This window comes from Perognathus longimembris, chromosome 8 (assembly GCF_023159225.1).
Source record: "Perognathus longimembris pacificus isolate PPM17 chromosome 8, ASM2315922v1, whole genome shotgun sequence".
Classification (NCBI taxonomy): domain Eukaryota; kingdom Metazoa; phylum Chordata; class Mammalia; order Rodentia; family Heteromyidae; genus Perognathus; species Perognathus longimembris.
Window position 1 is genome coordinate 5,450,542 of NC_063168.1, and position 18,439 is coordinate 5,468,980.

An 18,439-nucleotide genomic window follows, 5' to 3' on the forward strand; every position below is an offset into this window, starting at 1 on the left:
AATTGTATAGATGTTGTCTTCAAACAATACCCAGTAATGTGTCAAAATAATCTTGGTAAGTGCTGGATAATAAATGAGGGATAGGTTGGCCACAAATAACCATTATAGTACAAGAGAATTTTTCACACTATTATTTCTACTGAAGTATGTTTTGATATCCTTATCATAGTGAGCCCATAAGAAGATGACCCGCATAAATCTTATTGGTTCTCATCACGTCTTGCCATCTGGTTTCAGCTGTCACTTTCTGTCTATGTTTATGCGGAAGTCCCTAACACATCTTTCTGTTTGCATGCCTGTTTACCAGTCACTTTTCTATACAGCAGTCTGGTGATTTGTGAAATGAAGTCCGATCAGACCCTTTCATTGGCACCTTAATAAGTGCAGAGCATTACAGGCACATTCTTACAGTAGTTGACATGCCATGTCTGATTGCCCATTCTTTCCATCTCAGACCTCTTCTACTTCCCAGTCAGACTCACCCCAGTTACACAGACCTATTCATTCCTCTTCCTGCCTACTAGCCTGTACCCACCTGAAGATCTGCCACTTGCTGCTTATTATCTGTGCCTGAGATGCTATTTCCTTTTGACTTCATGACTTGTTCCTTCACTTTTCCTGCCTAGACATAGTGAATAGCATCCTTTTACTCCAAATTCCCTTCTTCTGTATTCCCTGTATCCATGTAACAAGATAATTGGCTCATTTATTCTGCTTACATCGTTTACTTGTCTCTAGCACTACCCTACCAAATTCTTCATTTTCTAAGAACTTACGTTTTATGATAATAGTTATCTTTGATTTCTTCGGTGCTGAATCTGCCCAAGTGCTATCTAAGTGCCTAGTATATAGTAGATGCTCATAAACATTTGTTCATGATTCAGAGTTCTTGCTGGGAGGCTTATTAGAAATCTATTAGAAATTGTAACTCCTCTGTATACTTTTAAAATAACAGTAATAAAACAAATATGCTAGAGTGTTCTCTTTCTCCTTATGTGTAAAGAACCCAAAGCTAATGGTTGGCATTTGTGTAAGAAACGACTGGAAAATTACAAACTTTTTGATAGTCTTTTAGTTGTAGCCTTTTAGATGTGGTGAGTTAGTACAGTTGGGAAAGGATATTTTCAAATATCCTGTGTGCATTAAAACACTTCTACTTTTAAAATTCAAAAGCTTCTTAAAATGACATTTTTTTCCACCAGAATTGAGTCCAGTAGCCACTTTCTAGTTTAAAATTATCTTCCTAGGACCTGAGTAGAAATTCATAACCTAAATTAAGCTGCCTATGTAATAAATGAGGAATTCCTAGAATTGCTTGTTTTATGAGGCTGGCAATGTCTTGTCAAAGTCTATGATAGAAACAATCTTAATGAAAATGGTTTTAGAATAAAAGCTTTAATTGTTTAGAGAAACTGAACCCCTCTCCTTGTCAGCATTATACATTGAGACAAAGTAAAAAAAATTTAGTGAGAAATTACTACCTTCTCAATACTCTGACATTTTTAGTACTGTAGGTAAGTGCTGACTTCAGTGGTAACATTGGAAGGCAGCTCATTGACTTGCAGAAACTTTAGCACTATCATCTGCTGTGTAGTAGACACACAATTATTCTGTAAAAGGCCTTGAAGCACTGCAGGAACGTGCTCAAAGTTTAAACTCCTGATTAGAAAGCCTGTAGTTGTGTGCTATGCCTGTTAGACCAGGTCAGACTCAAAAAGATTACTGTGTCTGCAGTGTGTTTCTTAATACCTCCTATACATTTTTGGAAGGGATGTTTTAAAAAGATTGTTTTGTTTAGTTTTGTTTTTCTTGTATTCCCTTCCTGTGATTGTACCCCCTCTACCACTATATCTCATTTGAGTACCCTGGATACTGTTTATATGGGTATTAGAACTGGGGAAAGGAAAGGGAATATCAAAATTGAGAGACAAAGGACAAAAAGACAAAGCATTCCAAAAGCAATACTTACAAAACCATTTGGTGTAAATCAACTGCACAACACTTGGGGGGAGAGTGAAAGGGAGGGGGGAATGAGGAGGTAACAAGTTGAACAAGAAATGTACTCACTGCCTTACAATATGAATCTGTAACTCCTCTGTACCACACTTTGACAATAAAGAAAAAAGATTAAAAAAAAAAAAAGATTAGCATAGGGAAATGGTGCTTTGGCTCAAGTGGTAGAGCACTAACCTTAAGCTGAAGAGCTCAGGGACAGCACCCAGGCCCAGAGTTCAAGCCCCACAACCGACCAAAAAAAAAAAAAAAAGATTGATATAGTACCACTGTAGTTTGTTTTCTTTTTCTTTTTTTTAATTGTTGTTATAAAGGTGATTTACAGAGGGGATGCAGTTATGTAAGTCAGGTAATGAATGAGTTCATTTCTTTTTGGACAGTGTCACCCTTTTCCTTGCTTTCTCTGTTTTTCCCTCTTCCAATCCTCCCCACAAATTGTGTAGTTCATTTTCAACCTAGTATCTAATAAGTATCACTGCTGCATTTATACACACTTTGTCCTCCCATTTCTGTGCTCCCCCTTTACCCACCACTAAACAGATACCAAGACAAAAGGAACAGAAAACAAAAATCAAAGGCTGGATAGGAGGAGGGGAAGAAAACCCAAATAATAAAAAACCTTCTTTATGTAGATAATATGTTTGTGTTATTTGATGTGAATTTATATATTTCTATTACTACACATATAAAATTAAGTTATATACATAATTAATATATAAAAACTTAACTTAATTAGATTAATGGGGCATCATTTTTTGATTGACAGTTGTTATAATAATATCCAGAAAAGGTCAGAGTACTATTTAAAAACAAAGAGGTCTTCAGAATTTCTTTTTTTAATACCTAAGATTATATGACACCCCCCCCCCCAGTAATTCAGGATGTTACTCTACAGTGAGATATCTTAGCTCTGACTAACAAGTCTCAAATTAACCCTTTATTTATTCTGCACTTGAATAAATAAACTTGAGGCAGATTTATAGTTTCAAACTCTTTCTCCCATTCTGAGTCTGATTTTAGTTAGGGGAACTGATAAAATCCATTAATTCTTCAAACAGAAGTGACAGTAGCATTTTTGTGTGTAAGTTTTTCGCTCAGCATGAAAAGCATAGTATTTCATAGAAATTCAGCTATTTACAAATAGTATTCAGCTATTGTATGTACATAAATGTGTAAGCATCTGTGCCCAAAAGAGGGAGGAAAGGTAGATTAAGGAACATAAACAAATTAATGGGCTTCTTTTAGACCATGCTGCCAGTAGACTAAGAGGTGCTGTCATTCATACTGAGCCTGGCAGGAAAAGAGGAATATACACGTACGTGTGTGTGTGTGTGTGTGTGTGTGTTGTGACAGATCTGTTGTTTTATTGATAACTTAGTATATCTAGGCTTGAGTATGAATGCAGTTTTGCTGGCCCATGGGTTTTCTTCATTGCTTCATTCTGTGTACTCTGTGATCTCTTGTTTGGATTATTTTGATGCTAACTCTTCCCTGGGAAGAGTTTTTCCTTTTTTCTGTAAAGATCTGCCTGAGCAGCTCTATACCTTGGCTGGTTATTTCCTCATCCTTTGTGTAAACTAGTTGTTACTGCCTCTGTTTCCCCATCCTTGTGTTCTGGAATTAATTTATTGTCAGTATTGATCCATCTGTTCACTGTACCTACTCTCTCACTCTAGTTCATTGTCTGTTGTGAAATGGGCCCTCGGGCCCTTGGTATGTACATAGGAATTGAATTTGCTTACATCCATAAATGGGCAAATAGACATGCCGTCTATAAAAGGCTGTTAAGGACAGTGATAGAGCTACTCCTTAGCTTTCACCTTTTGAGTAATAGCATATGGTAAACTTGACAGTCTGTATTGCCAGTTGGAGGTCGATGAGCTTGGCAGGTTTTCATAGGATACTACCCTTTATGTTGATAGTTTGATTTAGTAATAATTTTAGGGTCCTTATGGGAACATTTAAGATTGTAAGTAATTGATTTAAATTTTGGTCTTTATAAGTCAATATATACTTTCAGGGAAAGAGGTGCCATTTGAGAGACTGTGTGTGTGTGTGTGAGAGAGAGAGAGAGAGAGAGAGAGTGGTGATAAGCAACTTTGAAGACTGGCATGTGGTAGTTGGTGGTCCTTTTTCTTTCTGACAGCCACGTTCTTTTCCTTGTTCTTTGTGAGTTCTAGTTTGTAAAGCAATTGTTCGGACGTGGGCAGCCTCAGGAGATTCCAGATAAATGTGTTTTTCTTCGTGGTCATTCAGCGTGCCAGAAGATGAGGAGGCTCTGGGAGAGGGAGGTCTGTGCTGTTCATCAGGGAGTGGCTTCACTTGCCGCCTGGAAGACGGGAAGCAGCTGCAGTCTGGCGAGGCCTTTCTCCCGGAGACCCCACCACCTCCGGCCTGCCTCCTCACAGTGTGCCTGCTTCCAATAGGGGGAGGAAACACAGGCCGAGAATCATCATCTGAAGTTAATGGGCTATTTCTAGACCAAAATGACTTATCACAGCTTTGTGAAGTATATATAGACTGTCCAAAAGTTGTTTTGCTGGCCTCCTCACCTCTTCCCCGGGAGCATATATCCTGGCTTCTTCCTTTGCTTCATAATTTTCAGCTGCATTCCAGATATTGTGAGTCTTACCTAATTAGGTACGTGATATTTTCTGTTTTTATGCTTTTTGAAATGCAGTTACGTATGAATAGAAATCCTTTAAAGTTAAAAAAAATAGAGCCTTTAAAGTTTTGAGGGAGATCAGGTCAGCATCTAATCTGAAAGCTGTTGAGATCAGGCCTTCTTGAGTGCCCTAACCAAGGCACTGTGACTGAGGAGTTTTTCAGTCTGGTTGATGGCAGTAGGCATCATTCTTTATCCTAAAAACAGATTATTGTTTATGGCAGGGGTTAGCTTCTTCTCTTGCCTCATGTATTTTCAACATTGACAGTTCTTTCCAGAATTGTCAAGGGGATCTAGATCCCTGTGCCTTACTTGTTCCTTCTCCGGAATTCCACTTGGTACCTGTAGTCACAGTTATCTCCTCAGGTGCCCATTTCTACCTCCTTAACGCAGACTCCTCTGGGCTCCATTTAGTTGGCTTCTCCCTCGACTGTACCCTGGACTCTCTCTCCCAGGGCAGTAATCTTGGGAAGTCATCCATTACTGTCCCCCATATGTATATGTATATGTATAGATGTTTTGTGTAATTTTAGTTGTTTCCGTAGGAGAAATGGCTGATCATTGATGCTTTATCTTGGCCAGGAGCAGAAGTTCCCTTAATTCTTTTCTATTGAAGATGTTTTTCAGACGATGGCCTTCTTTGACTCACCATATCAAGTGTATAAACAGGAGCTCTGGAGCCAGTGTCAATGCAGCAGAAAGTATTCTTCACACCTTTCCTTAGAACTGTTTTTAGGCCTTTATGCAACAGTGCTCAATCTATGTCGTATTCTTTTTGTACTTGTACTATGGGAAACTTGATGGAATTTGTCACTGCGTAGACCAGGGAGGCAATATGCTCCCTGAGGTACCCCTCTCTAGCAGATCAGGAAAGTGAAGACAGAAATTGCTAAGTGCTCATTTACTGTCTCCCTCTGCTCCAGGAGTGACTTAAGCTAGGAAAGAGCTGATCTTGGGAAGTCATAGGTCTGGTTTGGCCCATCCCAACAAATAGGAAGAAATGACCCTGAGAATTTGTGGAGCCACTGGTCCAGCAGAAGGCACTTTAACCAGCAAGAATGTACTTCGTCTGGCTCCTGTGTGTTACTCCTTGCACCAGTTGCTTGTGGATTGGCCACAGCAAGTTGACTGGGACCCTGAAGCAGCAGATAGGAGAGAAGACCCTTCTTAGTCCAAGACAGAGGGAACTGACATAAAGATACAAAGAAAATTCTCCCAGGGCTAATGCTTCTGTTCTAAGCTCTTACTTATTTTCCCAAGTTAGTAAAATGACACATTCCAATTATGGAAAATTAGAAAGTTAAAGAAGAAAATATCTGTAATCCAGAAATAATCTATGATGGCATTTCTTCTTTGTTTTCCCCTGTGCACTCATTAAAACCTGAAGGTAATTATCTAGAAATACTACATACTTGCATTGTGGATGGTAAAATGTTGGTGCAAGACTATACTGTTTTGTTATCTACTGGATGATTTACATAATGGGTTCCCTTTTGATCTCATAATAAAAAAAGTTTGAGTACAATTTCTTCAGAGAGAATTTTATTTGGTAGTAATATGGATTGTTTCAGGTGAAATTATTGAAGACACTAATATCTAGTATTTTACTTTATTGATTGGGTCTTATTTGACATCAAACACAGTTGTTGAGGGCTTGAATCTTTGGCACAATCTAATTGTATCTTTCATAGCCTAAAGAAAATAGCGATTTTACCTATTTGACTTTAGGATTACCATGTTCATCATTTTCATGATTTGCTTTGAAGGGGTGGAGGTGGAGGGTCCTAGAGCTTGAATTCAGGGCCTGGGTGCTGTCCCTGAACTTTTGCTCAAGGCTAGTGCTCTACCACTTTGAGCCACAGCTCTACTCCCAGTGTTTGAGTGGCTAATTGGTGATAAGAATCTCACAGGGACTTTTCTGCCCAGGCTGGGTTCTAACCATGACCCTCAGATCTCAGCTGCCTAAGTAGCTAGGATTACATGACATGAACCACCGGTGCCCTGCTTATTATTTGCTTTTTTAATAGGGCTGTTACAGATGCATTTTTGCCTTCCTTGTGGTTTCTTAGCTTTTCTCATAGAAGCACCAACCTCCCAAGCTTGTTGATTAATGAGAGGTATTGTAGGAAATAGAATTAATTTTATTCCGTTTCCTGCATCATTTGCTGATAGTCCTCCCAATTCTTCTAGGGAATGGTATAAAATTCTCCTTTTAAAATCACATTTATTCCTAGGTAAGTCTGGGTGATACAGCCCCACTAAAATGTTCAGCAAGAAGAAATTTTGTAGAAGACAGACATGCAGAGGACTCTGGAAGTCTTTGTGTTTTGAAGAGTTCTTTAGATGCCTCCAAGAAGAGGTAAAGATCAGGGCTTTAGGGCTACTGTACTTACCTGAAAAAATTCATCATTCAGTAGCAGAAAATAGAGTGAGCATGCTTTTTTAGTCTGAAATGTGTTCAAAATAGTGAGTTTATTTCTTGAGCCATCTATCAGGCACATACGATTTCCATTTTGGTTAAGTTAACTTTCATATTGGGTTTTCATTCTGAGACCCAATGATCTTGTGGCCATCAGTTCTTTTTTTTTTTGCAACTGGGCCCAGGTGCTGTCCCTGAGCTCTTCAGCTCAAGCCTAGCACTCTAACCACTTGAGCCACAGTGCCTGGCCCATTGGTTAATTTTAAAGAACATGTTATTCCCATTTTTGTTTTCATTACTCCTCTTCAGTACTGGATTTTGAGTCCAGGGCCTTATGCATACTAGATGAGCACTCAGCCACTTGAGCATCATATCCCTAGCCCTTTTATATGTTGTTTTTGAAATATAGTCTCATTGTCTTTGCTCAGTTTGGTCTTGAACCTACAACCAACCATCCTGTCTCCAATTCTCCATTCCCCCTCACCATAGTTGTGATAGTCAGTCAGGGCATGCTGTTATATCCAGCTTATTCCTTTGTGACCAAATCCTACAGCTTCAATTTTGTCATAGATCCTTTTCTACAGTATCCTCTTTTACATAGTTCTACAGTCTACATAGTTCACTTTGTTTAGTAGAATAGTGAACTTAAGTTATGTAACTTTTTATGTGTGAATAAAAACATGAAGATTGATTAGCTCTTTGCTGCTTTCAACCTGTATACTCTCAAACATAGTTGATTCGCAAGGCAAAATAGTGTGTGTATGTGTGTGTGTGTTTTCCTACCAGTTAGCAGTCCTATAAAGAAAGGTTCAATGTAGTTAACTAAAACAACTTGTCAACTGATTGTAAGGGGTGCATATTTTCATACTAAGATAGATTCAGTTGTATATGTTGGTATAACAATGATTATATATTAGTCTATTTTATTTTATGAGCTCTCCCTCCAACTTACAGAGTGTACAATCCATTGCCCTTACTTCTTTGTTCAAAGCTTCCAGGTGGACCCTCTTGGATTCTTGTTAGCCTGGCTGCAGTTAACCTGCCTTTCTTCACATAGTTATTTGCCATCTGTGGGATGAGGGAAAGCTTAGGTAAAGAGGTTCTGTTTGTTTTGGCAGTACTGGGGTTTAGACTCAGGGCCTCACACTTGCTAGGCAGGTGCTCTACCATACCCCTAGTCCATTTTGCTTACTTACTTCCTCTTCGCCCCAGGACCTTCAGTCCTAGCTAAGCCTCCTAAATAGCTAAGATTTAGGATTACAGACATTTACAAATCATCATGCTCTCTGGGTTCTATCTCCCTCTATCACCATTTCCCCCTCTTCCCAAAGGAATAAGGGTACATTACCAAACCAAATGCTAATAGTATGTATCCCTTCCTATCTCTCCTTCCTGTGTGTTCTGATGGTGAAGTGGGAAAGGCTTATCACAGGACTCAGTTACAACACCATAGCTGCTTGTAAAATTGCCACTATTCAGATGTTCCCCCTGCCCTCCCCCCGACCCTATTTTCTGAGAGCCGGAGGAGTATCTGAAACTCATCCACTAGTCAGCTCTCAGGGAGAGACAAAGACTTCTTTTTTTAAATAGTTTGCTCCTGCTGGTCGGAGTCCTCAAATATTAATTGGCATTAGCTGCATTATTAAATCACTAAAGTAGAAGCTAGCAGCTGCCCCATCATTAGAGAGAATTAGGAGGGAATCTTCCTTTTTTTCCCCCCCAAAAGGACTCTTCCCCTTTTCAAGTTGTCTTTCAGTTTTTTCTTTTCTTCTTGTAGCCAGGAGTGTAAATGGCACAGTAGTTGGGCTCTTGACTAAATACATGTGACATACTAACTTCTCCATGTTGTTTTGCCAAATCAACTTTCTTTTCCTATGTTGGACTTGTTACAGCATTTCAGCGCTAGCCAGGTCCAAGTCTGTTTACTGCTGTATCTTCTGCTAAAATGAGGTATTGTTTTGGTGGTATACGTGTACTAAATGTCAGAGAAACCTAGAGGTTGGTTCATTATTTCTCTATTCTAAATTCAGCATAAAATACTATATAATAAGCAACAGTCATAATTAGGGTTTGTTTGTAATTGGCTCACGCCCGTTGCAAATTCAATATTTCTGGTGCCTTGTTTTCCAGAAGAGCAGCTATTCACAATTAGACAGTAAATGACAATTGGTGGTACTCAGTGCCTTTAAGATGTGTAATATTCACCTATTTCAAAATCATAAAAGCAAGAGAGGGAATGTTCAAAGTATCTGTGTATTTTAACCTAAACCAGTAATTTTGAGAGTATGATCCCCCCATTGTAATTTAATATGCTTCAGGATTTGACTACATAAGATCTGATACATGATTTGACAAATGGCATTCATGTGCTCACTGTGTTTCTGGATGATATTTTCGTTGTATTTGGTGTGCTGTTGTCACATTGACTGTATTTAAGTTGTTCTTGTATTTCATTTATTCTAAGCTGCAGCTCAGTGTTGAAGTTGTTACCATGTTGAGTGGTAGTTGATGATGCATTCTGGTTGTATTATGTAAAGAAATGGTGTGTGTTTTCCAGAGGCACTTTGAATTCAGCAAAAGCAATGTGTCGTGATAATCTGCCATCCGTATTCACAGATGTGCATATTCATTGCTCGTCACACCAGTGAATAGTACTGAATTTAAGCTTTTAAGAACTTAAAAACCTTTTGCTTTTTAACTCGTGGAATATGAACATCAAGTGCCTATGGAAGCTCTCGACTGTGAAAGTGAAGACACGATAGATCTTAGAGGACTTTGGTTGTATCGCTAAAAGGGAAAAATAGACTGAAACTAATAGAAATATGTCGTGGTCCTCAATTGCTGCTCTGGAAGCTTTACTCATAGGAGAATCTTCCTTCTGGCAACAAGTGAAATCTGCGGCCAGGTGTGGTGGGAACAGTGACCTGGGAGTAACTTTGGCAGTATGGGGAATGGAGTTAGGTACAGAGGTCAAGGGATGGATGAAACAAGACTGTAATCTGCTCTGGAAAGTGGTTGAGTCACTGATCGAACTCCCCAAATTGAAATGAAATTTGGCCCTTCTGATTTTCTCTAGTGTTCAATAGTTCTTTTTGTCTTGGTGTCTGTACTCTTTGTCAGATTCCTGTTTTTTTTTTTTTTGGCAGTAGGGGGCTGGACCAAAGTAGAAAGTAAAAGCTGTCTGGAGCAGTGGAGTGTTTGGCTCTTGAGGCACAGGTTTAAGAGAGGGCCTTGTGTCGGGAGGAACAACGTGTCCCACCATCCATGCACTGACTGGCTTCCCTTGCTAGCAGCCCCGTTACTACCCCACTGTATGTTGTTCTGTGCGTATGAATGGGAGTGTGTGGAAAGAATATAAATGAAGCTTTTGATGAATTGAGTTTTCTAGTTTTGTTTGGGGCATGCTTATTCTTGCTTTAAATTAATAAAAAGAGTCACCCTTTTCTGTTTTAGCAAAAAGTTCATTGGGAAAAAAAAGGTGTTAAGTAGAAGTATGTTTTTCTATGCCAGCCAAGCTAAATGCTGTCTTTGTTTAGCTTATATGGCTCCCTTCGTTATTGAATACCTCATTTTTCACTGCTACTTTTGGCATGGCCATATTTAAATCACAGACTGAAAGGACATATCACCTTTGGTGTGATTTTCTTCTACATAGGGCTCGGGTGAGAATCATTGTATAGACTCTACTTACCCATATGACTGCTTCTGTACTTACCATAGTATCAAGGCAACTGTGTCTACTATTGTCTCTATTATTCATATTTCCAATATGAATGAATTTATATCTATAATATGTTGATAGTTATGCCAAACAGGAGGGCTGCGACCTTGAGAATCAGTGTTTTAGGATGACTACTTACTTGTTATGCATTTGGTTGCTAAAGCATTGTAATGTACAACTGAAACTTGTATTTAATTATTTTTCCTTTTTTATTTAGTCTCACCTTTAATATCTAATCATGTTTAGCTTTTATCTTAAAGTACAATATTAATAAGCTAAACGAGGATTAAAGAGTGTTCTGGAGATGCTAAGCCAAAGCAGTAGGCATCTTCATATTGTGTGTGTGTGTTTAGTGCATGTGTGCAGTAGTCTTTCTTGCTCTTGAACTGGACATGCACACCTATACTACTTATAACCCTCAAGTCTTCACTAAGGAGGGAAGAACACTAGTTGATGTAGGCTTAGTCTTCCAGTGCAGAAATAACAAGAAACTTCAGGGGAGCCAGTGATTTCCTTTTGGAAGTATGCGCAGACATAAGGAATTCCAAAGATGTAGTCAACAGATTTATCCTTGAAATTTTGCACTGCAGTTTCCTACCCTTGATCAATTTTTCTCTTTTTCCACACGTACTTCTTTCTCATATGAATTCTGTTTTTCCTTCATTTGGATGCTACCAGAAAATCTTCATTGACTAGCCTGTTTTCAGGAAGTTGTGCATGCAAAGGGAACAGAATGAACATGCTAACTGGTGCAGTTCATTCCCCAAGCCTGTGGGAGAGAAAGGCAGAGGCTGTAATCATCTCAGCCTCATCAGTCACAAGGGAAGCTTACGTTCTCATTTTCCATATGTGTGTCTCCATGTTTTTCCCTCATTCATTTTCTCACCTTGCATCTTTTCACACAAATTTTGGTCATCTTAAATAAAACAAGAGACCAGGGGGGAAAGCCAAGTCTGAAACCACCTGCCTCATGGCTGGCTTTTTTTTTTTTGGCAGTACTGGTGCTTGTACTCTTAGCGTTTTTGCTCAAGAATGGCCTTCAACCACTTGAGCCACAGCTGCACCACTTGCCCTGCTTTCGTGGTTAGTTGCTTGTTGTCCCTGGGGTCTGCTGGCCTCGCTTCCTGGTCTCATGGATTTTCATTGGGCCTGCTACTAAGGTCTGCACTGCCTCCTGGAGCCATTTATTTGATCACCTGCCATCATCACTTGCGAAACGTTTTCTGGCCTTGAGTGGGCTAGATGATTTGTGTTCACAAATGTGTTTTCTAAGGAGAAAACATCGTTTCCTTTGTGACTGTTACCTGTTATAGTTATCTTTTTTTTTTTTTTTTAACCAGACTAGTGCAGAGAAGTGGGTTGAACCGAGGAGCCTGTTGGAGTGCTACTCACTGCTCCACTTGCAGTTTCCCACACTCTTCTTTACCTTTCACACCTTTTCTCCCAGTCTTGGTCCTATTCCAAAGGGTGGGCCCCTGAAGATTAAGCAACTATGAGCACTCCTCACTTCTAGAGGGACTGGATCTTCCTTTTGTTATCGCATGAGTGGGTGGAAGAGGTGGTGGCGAGAATAGAGCCTTATTCCGCATTCAGAAGTTATGTATTTTATTCTTTGGTTTTTCTAAGGATGAAGAGGAAGAAATCAAACTGGAGATAAATATGCTGAAGAAATATTCTCATCATAGGAATATTGCAACATATTATGGTGCTTTCATTAAAAAGAGCCCTCCGGGACATGATGACCAACTCTGGGTATGAGAATACTTCTGAGTGTTTAATGGCTGTTCTCCTGTGGTTGTGTTACAGGGACAGTAAGGGCTTTGCAAAGAACAGGAGAGAAAAGCAAAGACACAGAAGCTGGTAGTTCTAAAAGTTTTCTTGACCAAAATATGTTGTTTCTTTTGATATTGAATTCATATTGCTTGGGAAAATGTTAGTTGGTTTTTGTGTTTTTTTGTTTTTTTTGCCAGCCCTGGGGCTGGAACTCATGGCCTGAGCACTGTCCCTGGCTTCTTTTTGCTCAAGGCTAGCACTCTTCTCTCGAGTTACAGCGCCACTTCTGGCCTTTTCCATGTATGTGGTTCTGAGGAATCAAGCCCAGGGCTTCATGTATGTGAGGCAAGAACTCTCTATAGGCCATATTCCCAGCCCTTAGCTTTGTTCTTTTTAGGAACAAAATGGCATATTTGAGAAAGGACTAAGGTGGCATATCCTAGAAAGGATGTAGCCAAATAGAAAGGAGTTGGGGTACTTAATACAATCAAAACGTCACAGGAACTTATTAGTATGAAGCTCCCTAATTTATTTTTAAATAATCCCCTGAACATAAGAAACAGAGTTGAAGAATACTGTTTTGTCAGTCACTTGATAGTGATGGTAATAATTGCTTAAAAACACTAAATGCCAGGAAAATTTCTGGAGTTGTTACACCCACCCCAGTCTCTTCATGAGTGCATTTGTATTCAAGGTGATGACCCTGAGAGATTATCATATATGTAATAACATTAGTTAAAAGTACTGGGGGCTGGGGATATGGCCTAGTGGCAAGAGAGCTTGCCTCATATACATGAGGCCCTGGGTTCGATTCCCCAGCACCACATATACAGAAAACGGCCAGAAGTGGCGCTGTGGCTCAAGTGGCAGAGTGCTAGCCTTGAGCAAAAGGAAGCCAGGGACAGTGCTCAGGCCCTGAGTTCAAGGCCCAGGACTGGCCAAAAAAAAAAAAAAAGTACTGAAGTTGTAAAGTAGGAATATAGATTGATACTTATCCTAATGATTCTAAAAGGCCTATGTAGAAAATATTGGAAAAATTAAGAAAATAAAGGGAGGGGATGTTACTTTTATCTAAACACAATCGTAGTTAAAAATTTAGAATTGTTCATTTCAGTTCAATTTTTAGGTACTTTACAAATATAATTGGGATCATATTCTTTAAACATTTGGATATTGTAAACCATTCACTTTTTTAAAATATCAAGTAAGTTAAAAACAGCACATTGCTTTTTAAAAATTAAACCCACCAAATACATGGAGTAATGTGTTAAAAGTGGAACATTTTGGGGGCAAAATACAAAGGGATATAGGAACATTTGAATCAGATTTCTGATAGTTGGCAGTAATGAAGAGCAAAGTACTTATGTGCTTAGGAAAGCAAAGGAGCAATTCAACACCATGCTGTTGTATACTGCAGAACATTAGACTTTCTTGAGCCAAGTGTATACCGTGAACACTGAGCTGCAGAACAAGCTTTCTTTATGTGGAGATGTTCACAATAGTCACCTATGCAGTCAGGTGTTCTGGAAAGGCGGCCGTGCAATGCAATGAGACTGTTCCCTAACTTTTCTTTGGCTTGTGCTGAAAACTGGGATGTGTTAAGTCACAGTATGTCTTGTCTGCCCTGTAGCTTGTTATGGAGTTCTGTGGAGCTGGGTCCATCACAGATCTTGTGAAGAACACCAAAGGGAACACACTCAAAGAAGACTGGATTGCTTACATTTCCAGAGAAATCTTGAGGGTAAGGACAGCAGGAGCTGCGGTTTCCAACCTGTGATCTTTTGCTTTCATTTGCATTTTCCTAGCCTCAAGTGTTTTTTGGGGTTTTTTTTTTGGGGGGGGGGGTTAGTTCTACCTACACATAGAGCTAGGGGCACGTAGATAGTTTTGGTAGTTTATACTATTTCATAGTTTCAGTCTAATCTGTGGATTAAAAGCAATTAAAAATTGTTCCCATATTGAACATATAGAGAGAGACTTTTTGTGATTATTTTCTAAGCAGTGCAGAGTAATTTATATACATTGTATTCACTATTATTCATTTATGTACATTTATATACATTGTACTCACTATTCTAAGTCATCTAGAGTTACTAGACCTGCAGAGAATATCAGATCTGTACTTAACACATTAATATTGCTGAAAGTATTGAACTTGTAAAGCAGCATACAGGAGAATGTGCGTAGGCTGTATGGGAACACTATGGCATTTTATTTTTTTAAATTATATTTATTTACTTAAAATGGTTTTATTTTGATAAAGTACAATCTTCTGTTTAAGTAAGTTTCTTGTAAATATTGGTAAGAGTACAATATTTTAAGACATAGAAATTGGTGTTAATTTTACCTCAGAGCATTAAGTTTAGCACTATGGCATTTTATTGCTTTATTTTTTTGTCAGTCCTGGTGCTTGGACTCAGGCCCTTTGCACTGTCCCTGGCTTTTTTTTGCTCAAGGCTAGCACTCTGCCACTTGAGCCACAGTGCCACTTCGGGCTTTTTCTGTTTATGTGGTGCTGAGGAATCAAACCCAGGGCTTCATGCATGCAAGGCAAGCACTCTACCACTAAGCCATATTCCCAGCCCCCACAATGCCATTTTATATAAGGAACTTGGGTATCCTCAGATTTTGGTATTGGGGAGGGGTATGGTTGGAGATACTCTAGAACAAATCCTCTTCAGACATCTAAAGACAAATGTAGTTCTTTTGTATTTCTCTGAATTTCTCTCTTAGGTTATCATGGCCTACCTAATGACAGTATGTCTTTGGAGTTTAAAAATAAAATCAGAGAGAATGGGAAGAGAATTTCGAACTGTTGTTTTTATTGGAATCCTGTGTATTCACAGATCAGTGCTAATGGTGCCAAGTATTGATTTTAAAAATCATCTTGTGAACTTTGGCATTATCTGCTAGAATGCAGTATTTATGAAGTGAAGTTCTGATATTTAATGTTATTGACAGATACCTGCAAAGCTATCTAATAAACTCAGGATAGTTTCTGAATTACTATTTTAGAACCTATTTTAGATGGTTTCTCTTAATAGTAAAGTCAGCCCAACACACAGACAGTGTTTTTAGGATTTCATATTTGAAAATGGCATGTGAGTTACTAGAACGTCTCTTTTTGTCTTCAAGCCACCACTTTTTCTTTCTGTTTACCCCTAAATTTCATATTTAAATCATTTACTTCTCATCTACCCATTACATTTTAAAGGTATAACTACAGTTAAACTGAAATCTCATTGTGATCTTCTCAGTAATAAAAATGTCTTATAACTAGTTTTTTACTTACAAGTAAAGCTACTCTTTTAAATGTAAAAGCTGCCAACCAGGATTCTAGAGAAAAGTTTAGTTTATGTAAAACATTTGGTGAAACTTTGGAAAACAGGCAATTCCTTGAATAAGAATCATATAAAATGACATTATATGTTACCATTAAAGTATGGAATTCTCTTCTCAGATGAGGACACAGAGGAAAATTCAGCAAATAATAGGCAGCATGGAACAGTAAGAAGTAGACACTAGAATCAGCTAGACCTAGATTTGAGTCCTGTCTTTGCTATCATCTCCTGCATGCTGTCATTCAGTTTTCAGGATTCATTTTACTGGTCTGTGTGCCCTATGCTAATACATTATTAAGAGAATTAAATGAGTGCACATAAACCAATGTATCATGTGTACATGGTTAGTGCTCAGTACATTTTAGTTTAATATACATTCTTCTCGTGTATTTTAGTATGAGTTGATGCTGGAATAAACCAGTACTGATTTTTCCCCCCTCCCCACCCATTTCCTTCTCTTCTGTGTGTCCCCTCCCCCCCAATCTGTTCCTCTGTCTCCCTTTTTACTTTTCTTCTTCTCTCTCAGGATCAAAACACAGGCCCTTAGTGAGAGAGAGAGAGAGAGAGAGAGAGAGAGAGAGAGAGAGAGAGAGAGTGTGTGTGTGTGTGTGACACGATTCTAAGCCTTACTTAGGGACTGGGTACTATCCCAGTCAAGGTTCAAGGTTAGCACTCTATACCACTTAGGCCACAGCACCACTTTGGTTTTTCGGTAGTTAATTGGAGATAAAGGTTTTCCTGCCCAGGCTGGCTTTGAATTGCAATCCTCAGATCTTAGCCTTCCTGAGTAGCTAAGGTTACAGGCATGAGCCACTAGAGCCCAGTTTTTGTTTTTGGTGATTTTCCTATGTAGCTTAGCCTGAAATTGAATTTGAGACCCTTGTATACCATCTCCCAAGTGCTGACAACCCTGTCCAGAAAGTATGAGGTCTCTTAAGCCGAGAATTATCCTAGGCATCAAATGCATTTCAGTCATGAAAGACAATATTTAACCATATTATTGCTATCAGCCTCAGGGAACAGGGAAGCCTCAGTTGTTGGTGGCTTCTAATCAGCTTGAGTATAGTGGATAAATGGCCATCTCTTGGAAAGGCTGCGCAGCCTTTCACCCCAGTGGGCAAATGAATCGAGAGCCTTCATTAGCCTTCATATAGTTTTCTCAGTGGAAAACAAGCATGGTTTCATGCATGTTCTGTGTCAGCTGATAACATTACATGAATACTTAAGTTTGTTGCTAAGAGAAACGGTAATAGCATAAAGAAGTTTCTGTAAGGGAACAAAATAAGAACAAAAATGAATTGAAGTTGTAATACACAAGTAGAAATTGTTTAAGAGTTAGAGAAGCTTCATTTTTCTCTCCTTTTTGTGTTGAACATTATACTGTGCTGAAAAAGGTTTTACTTTGCTCCTAACTCAAGCCCCAAGATGTCGTACATTTTTAGGCTTTTTTCTGAGTTACTACGTTGTGATAAAGTACTACATACCCTGTGTTAGAAAGCCTAACAGTCATCAGATAAATTCTATTGTACTTTATATAGATTAGTAATGAAGTTAGAACACCCTCTGATACAAATCTTCTAGAGTAGCTATTATATTAACTCATTCTACCAAATAACAACAACAAAGGACATTCATACCTCTCTTCCCCCAAAATGAACAAGTCTGTGGGTCTGATAGTGCATGCCTGTAGTCCCAGCATTAAGAGAGGCTGTGGCAGGAGGATCATGAGTTCAAAGCCAGCCTGGGCTATATACAGTGAGACCCTTTTTCACAGAACCCTTGCCTGTAATCTGCCAGTTTTGGATTGAGGCATACGAGAGTAAATAGGTTGCACTTGTGTTTTAAGGAGATGAGCAATAGATTTGGCTTTTCCACCCAGCTTAGGATCAGAACAAGGTAGTGAGTTGTGAGAACGATGCATTGAAGCTTTCCAGACCATATTTGGATGCAACATGTATTTTGTTCTCCTGCCACCTCTTGGGCTTCATTCCACTTACAAGTTCATCAGAAAGTGGTATATGCCCGGTAGGATTTGTTTTCTTGGAAAACAAAGGTATTTTATTTCCGTACAAGGCATTGCTGACAGGAGAATCATTTTACACTGGGGTAGAGGTGTGATTGATCAGCACTTAGCACTTTGCCGCTTTGCAGTGAGAACACAAGCCACAGTCCAGAGCCAGACAGACTTTAAATCCTCCTTGGCCTTTTGCTTTTCTCCTGGGATGTGTCTTGCTCTCCACATATGCCCACGGGGTCACCCGCTGAAACATAGAAGTGTGGCGTGGGAAAGGAACCACCCTGGACACAAATAGCACAAATTATAGCCAAGAAACTCCAGATGGTAATCTTCAGTATGTCTCTAAAGCACAGCTAGAAAGTGCCCATGTTGCTAGCCCTGGGAATGGTGGCGAGGCTTCCTTCTGTATGGACGATGTCTTCCTGGAAAGGTGCTAAGAGTGAGTTCTATGTTCTACGCGTGGCTTCACGAAAACCTGGGGCCGCATGTA

General features: G+C 39.2%; 1 protein-coding gene and 1 long non-coding RNA gene across 48 annotated transcripts in view; one reads left to right on the top strand and one right to left on the bottom strand.

Moving 5' to 3' along the window:
* The window catches only part of Map4k4 (mitogen-activated protein kinase kinase kinase kinase 4), a 147,648-nt gene that overhangs the window by 75,403 nt on the left and 53,806 nt on the right, over positions 1-18,439 (top strand). For all 47 annotated transcript variants that reach the window (XM_048352413.1, XM_048352414.1, XM_048352417.1 and 44 more), the window contains 2 exons: positions 12,445-12,570; positions 14,222-14,332. In XM_048352413.1, coding sequence (XP_048208370.1) covers positions 12,445-12,570; positions 14,222-14,332 — 237 coding nt within the window. The remainder of the gene's footprint in view (positions 1-12,444; positions 12,571-14,221; positions 14,333-18,439) is intronic.
* On the bottom strand, positions 10,545-11,786 carry LOC125356116. Its single transcript, XR_007211820.1, has 2 exons — positions 11,651-11,786; positions 10,545-11,619 (listed from the first exon to the last, which is right to left on the bottom strand). It is a non-coding gene; the product is annotated as an uncharacterized LOC125356116 (long non-coding RNA).